This window comes from Acanthisitta chloris, unplaced genomic scaffold (assembly GCF_000695815.1).
Source record: "Acanthisitta chloris isolate BGI_N310 unplaced genomic scaffold, ASM69581v1 scaffold38212, whole genome shotgun sequence".
NCBI classification, from domain to species: Eukaryota; Metazoa; Chordata; class Aves; order Passeriformes; family Acanthisittidae; genus Acanthisitta; species Acanthisitta chloris.
Window position 1 is genome coordinate 1 of NW_008662841.1, and position 5,484 is coordinate 5,484.

A 5,484-nucleotide genomic window follows, 5' to 3' on the forward strand; every position below is an offset into this window, starting at 1 on the left:
GTGGTGAGGGGCTGCGCGTGGTGCTCACACCTCTGGTTGTGTCTTTCAGAAAATGGCAGTGAATGTGTATTCTACTTCAGTGACCAGCGATAACTTGAGCCGACATGACATGCTGGCGTGGATCAATGAGTCTCTGCAGCTGACGCTGACCAAGATTGAACAGCTGTGTTCAGGTGAGGGGCTCACCCCGAGGGCACTTCCACGTGGGATGTGTTCCCTGGGTGTGTAGAGGTGCAGCTGCACCTTGTGAGCCCATGGTGCTGCCCTGCTGTAGCCCTGCTCTTGGCTGAGTTCCTGGTGGAACAGATTCGTGGTCATGTTATGATCCAGTTATGGTTGGAGTGTTATTGAAGTGGTTGTTAGTAATGGAAGCGTAATGAAAAGGCACCTTCTCCTGACTCACTGCAGTGTAGATGCTATAAAGAATGGGGTTTAAAGTGAAAAAAAAGGACTCTGAGGAAGAGGGTGTTTTCCCATGAGGAATTAAGCAGTTAGCCTCGATGGATGGAGTAACTCCTAGGAATGTAACTAGCATAAAAAACTGTGATTTCTTATGGAAGAGAACTGGAGGGTAAGGAGGGCAAACTAGTGACTTGCGGGGTCACCTGCAGGACTTTACAAGTCCTTATGGTCCTGGAGCACATCAGCCTGTGTCAGCCCAGCTCAACTGGGCTTGAGCACAGCTGAACTTCAGATACAGTTGTGGGCAGAAAAGGGGAAGTGCCTGTGGTACAGAAACGGAGTCAAGTGTCATTACAGGGAGGAGGGTGTGTGGGAGGAGGCTTGTAGAAATGAATAAAAGATAATAGTCCTTGGAATAAGAGCTGAAAAAAATCTCAAGGCTAAAATTGCAGCCTGGTACAAGATAATTTGGCTAACTGCAACAGGTACTTGGTGTGAAATGCAAGTGCAGCTCGTACAGTGACTTTGATATAAGGTGCTGCCCGTGGACCTCCACTGGAGGTGGAATAAAAGGAGGAATAAATTTAAACTAAGTTTTGGACTGTCAATACAGCCTTTGGCTGAATCCATGGAAGAAACTATCCCAAAGATTACAGTGAAGCAAGTGGCTCACAATAGGCATCTGACAAGTATTTGAAGTGGCTTTTGTCTAGTGAGATGATGGAGAAAAACTGTAACGGTGAAGAAACTGAAGATCTATAAGTACAGAAGGAAGGGAGGTGATAAGCAGTGTCTGTTCAGATAGGCAGGTGAAAACCCTGTTGTGTGCAGGGTTGATTTGCACAGCAGAGAGGTTTTGCATGGAATTGGTGTGAGTCTCGAACACTGTGAGAGCTCTGTGTTGAAGTGAGGATAATTGGCACTGGTTCTGCAGTTTCAGCTCATTTGTTTTCAGGAAAAAACTGAGAGCTGTTGGTGTGGTTTGTGCTCAGCAATGTCCCTTCCCTGTGTCTGCAAAAATGCCTCGTGCCTCTGCAGGTATCAAGTGGCTTTTGCTGTCATAGTCATGTGGAAGCAAGAGTTCCCCAGCTTGCTTCGCTGCCTTTGGCAAGGGCAATAGTGTGAGGTTGGATAAATGCACAAAAGGTGACCTTTGACTTGTGCTATGATCCCTCTTTTTTTTATCTCACTTATCACTCCTACTGCCTATAGTGAGCAAACTCCTGGTTTCCAGCAAGTCCTCTGTGTTTGAGTTGGGATTGGAGTTCTGCCGCAAGTGAACTGAACGACAGTGGAGAGCAAACAGCAAGAGTTGTTTTGGGTTTTTTTAAGTTGCACCAGTGATGACATCAGTCTTCTGGTAGCAGGTGAAAGTGGGAACCCCTGCAGAATATCTTGATAGAGAGTGAACAATTGCAGGATGTGGCTGAGATTAACAGAGTACTTAGGGCAGTGCTGTTATGTATTACTTCTTGGCCTTCAGATAGCTCCCAAAACCTTGTTGGATGGTTTAGGTTAGGGTTCCCATTACCCTTTAATTCATTAATTCTCTGAATGTTGTGCTTGTGCTTTCAGTGGTACATGGTTGTGCATCATCGCTGCAGAGTGAGGATCTAGGTCAAAAATGTCTTTTTTGACTCGGTGTGTATTCTACAAATGCTAATTTTTGGGAGTGATTGTCTGCTCTTTGTGCCTGACCTGAATCCCTCTTCTGCTCTTACTACAGCAGGAGCTGAATTGGAGCACATGGAGGATTTAAAGTTAATAGAAAGAAACACTATTTTATTTCAGCTCTTTGATTAAGGCCTGTTTTAAATATAATCCAGCTTAATTGGCCTGTTATCTTGGAGGGCACCTTGAATTGTGTATAGGTTCTGTGTGTAGGAAGAAATTGTGTCACTATTTTAATAACCATTAAATATAACTTTTAGGATAATGCCTTTTCTGCTTTATTTCTGTTAGTGTTGATAAGAGGAGATTACATGACTGTTAGACAAATGTAACATCTCGGATCTGTGCTGATATCTGTGAAGACAGGAAAGTCAAAGTACTCATGAGATTTTTCTTTTTCCTTTGGAATTATGGAGACAGGATTACTCTTACTCATAAGAGTTCAAGTCATGAGCCCAAAAGTTTGGTTCTGCAGCTCCTCCCTTAAGCTTATTTATGGCCATGCTGCACCAAAAAGGAGTCTGAGGGCTCTTGTTTTCTTGCCTTTGCTGCCTTTAAGGGTTTGTGTAGATGAAGAGTAAGTCAGATCAGTTTGCTGCTCTGACTGGAAAGGACTTTAATGTAGGTTAGTGAGCTAAGCTGACTTAATTCATCTCAGGACTTGTGTTCTTTTTCCTTTTGGCAGGTGCTGCATACTGTCAGTTCATGGACATGCTCTTCCCAGGTTCTGTAGCTCTCAAGAAAGTGAAGTTTCAAGCAAAATTGGAACATGAGTACATTCAGAACTTCAAGGTTCTACAAGCAGGTTTCAAACGAATGGGTGTGGACAAAGTAAGCTGAGCTGTAACTGATTCTCTGTGCTCTTAATGTCAGCCTAGGTGGGATGTGCTTTCAAATGTAGAGCTAGTAAGTAGGGAAACAGTTGACTCTTGGATTGTAAATCTCAAAACTTTTGGTTTTGGTTTGCATTGGGCTCCCACTTCATTTAGGACATGATCTGCTTTGCTCCAGCCAAGATCAAGTTCAGTTCTTAATGATGAGATGAATGTTTCCATTTTAATTCTGTTCAACCTTTGTAGCTCAGACTAATATTGTAATTTCTATGAGATAAAGTTTGCTTGAGCTTCCTGTTTTGACCATCTTTGTACTGGGTATGTTCTCACAACCTTCTGGTCTGATAGTCCTAAGGATTTCAAATTCCTCTTTACAAGTACATAGAAGTATATAACAGTTAAAGCTGGAGAAGCTCTCTGAGACCATTGAATCCTGCCAAGCCCAACACTAAATCGTGTCCCCAGATGCCACATCTCCATGGCATTTAAATCCCTCCAGGTATTAAAATATGTGATTGTAAGCTAGTGAAAATGAGATCTGTGAAAAAGCTGGTTCAGATTGAATGAGAGTTCTGCTTATAGAAGGAGGATTTATCTGGGGCATAGTTGCATACAGTGTGTTTGGTAGGATGCCAGACTCTCCTGTGTTAAGGCTTTTTCCTTCTTTAAGAGGTCATTCTGTGTTTGATGGCAGCTCCAGCACACTGAATCAGTCTCTGCCTGGGGACAGTGGCTTTTTCCCAGATGGGGCCAGCCAGTCTGGCTTCCATATACCAAGTGGTCACATAACAGCCATGGCTTCTGGCTCCTGCCAGGCCATGGACCTCAGCTTATGGCCCACAGACAAAGCTTCACCGTTTGCTGCATCTTTTTAACGTATTCAGTTATACACCTCGTTCCAGAGAAGCTGGAATCTGCTGTAAAGGTGGTGTTTGGCTCTTACAGCAGTTCTGTGTGTTGGCAGGCTGCAGAGTTGGTCAGCAGTTTGGATTCATCAGAGCCAGCACTGCCTGAGTCAGCTTCACATGGACAGGAAGGAGTTTTGTGTGTAAACCTGGTGCAGAATGATTTAAAATCATTTGGACCCTCACAGGCAAAGTGTGATTTGTTTTTCATTCCAGTTACTAGCAAATATCCTACCGTTTGACATGGTTGTGGTTGAAGATTTTCTGTAGACTGAACAAGAACTAAATTTACATATTTTCTGAGTGCACTAATTTTAAAATCTCTTATATAGGGAGGTTCTTTGCCCTTAATATGAGTCTGACTTTTTTTTTTCCCTTTTTCACTGCTTCAGATAATTCCTGTGGACAAACTAGTGAAAGGAAAATTTCAGGACAACTTTGAATTTGTTCAGTGGTTCAAAAAGTTTTTTGATGCAAACTATGACGGGAAGGAGTATGATCCTGTTGCTGCTCGACAAGGCCAAGACACAATAGCACCAAACCTTGTTGCTCCAGTTGTGAACAAACCCAGGAAATCTCTCAGTTCTGGCAGTGCAGGTAGAGAAAATAGTTAAAAGATTATCCAGATCATTAAAAACTCTGGGGAAATGAAACTAGGTTCCTATTTAAAATCACTCTGTGGGATTATAGTATTTTGCATCTTGTTTCAGTGGTGCTAGGCTCAAACACTGAGGCTGCTGTAGTACCCAGGGGTCTGGAGGCTGCAGAAAGAAGAGTCTTCTCTAAAAGAGAAAATGGCAAGGATTGGTGCCAAGACATGCCAAAAAAAAAGACATGTCACATGTAGACAAGGAAGGAACATATCTGCAAACTCTTGCATGCCTAAGCATGTTTGGAGGGGGGGAAAGTACCTTTATAGGAGGAATGAATTTGAACTGATTGCTGAATTACCCTTGCAGCCCCGCAGAGGCCCATTGTTGCACAAAGGACTGCAGCAACTTCCAAACCTGGGTCTGGGATGGTCAGAAAGGGTGGAGATGATGAATCAGCAGGATTGATGGACCAGGTGTGTACGGGACAGCCCTATGACTGACCTCTGCTTGGTGGAGTTTGTGTTTGTTTTTCCAAGAGCATGAAATGACTGGGTCAGGCAGATGGAAGAAAATGATCTGAATCCAGTTAATTGGAAGCCTTCGTTTTGTCTTGTTCTGCTGATGGGAGCAAAACCCTTTCTGCAGCACACGAGTGCCCAGACATTTAACCCCAGTGTGTGCCATGTCACACATAGCATGGTTTGTAAGTATTCCCACAGCTGTGTTGCAGCTCTCGCAGCATTCCAATGGAGCTATGAGCAGCTGCTCCTTCACTGAAATCCTGAGTGTAACACAACTGAAACTGCTGTCAGCAGGAGAGTTGTCGTGAAGGAATGTGAGTGGAGAGGACTGCAGGCAGACAGTGCTTTACCTTGTTTGTCTAATCAGCCTTTAGAATTTCCCAGTGGTTTGTGTGTGTTAGACTGGGTGCTTGTTGTGGCAGTAATATTAACATTTGAGAAACAGTGCTTTTCCTCCTCTCAGTCCCTCTCTCCCCGTATCTTGGTTATTGCTGAAGTGCTTTGCGTATCAACGCCCTTCCAAGAGCTTTGGGGACTCTCCTTTTGCATAGATCCTGCT

The 5,484-nt window shown here is 43.7% G+C and overlaps 1 protein-coding gene across 3 annotated transcripts in view; it reads left to right on the forward strand.

The window, feature by feature from the left end:
* The first annotated feature begins 52 nt into the window (after positions 1 to 52).
* MAPRE1 (microtubule-associated protein, RP/EB family, member 1) overlaps positions 53 to 5,484 on the forward strand; it is a 7,680-nt gene continuing 2,248 nt past the window's right edge. For 2 of the 3 annotated variants that reach the window (XM_009070744.1, XM_009070742.1), the window contains exons 1-4: positions 53 to 173; positions 2,759 to 2,904; positions 4,204 to 4,408; positions 4,771 to 4,877. In XM_009070744.1, coding sequence (XP_009068992.1) covers positions 53 to 173; positions 2,759 to 2,904; positions 4,204 to 4,408; positions 4,771 to 4,877 — 579 coding nt within the window. The remainder of the gene's footprint in view (positions 174 to 2,758; positions 2,905 to 4,203; positions 4,409 to 4,770; positions 4,878 to 5,484) is intronic. The other variant, XM_009070743.1, reaches the window with a different exon arrangement.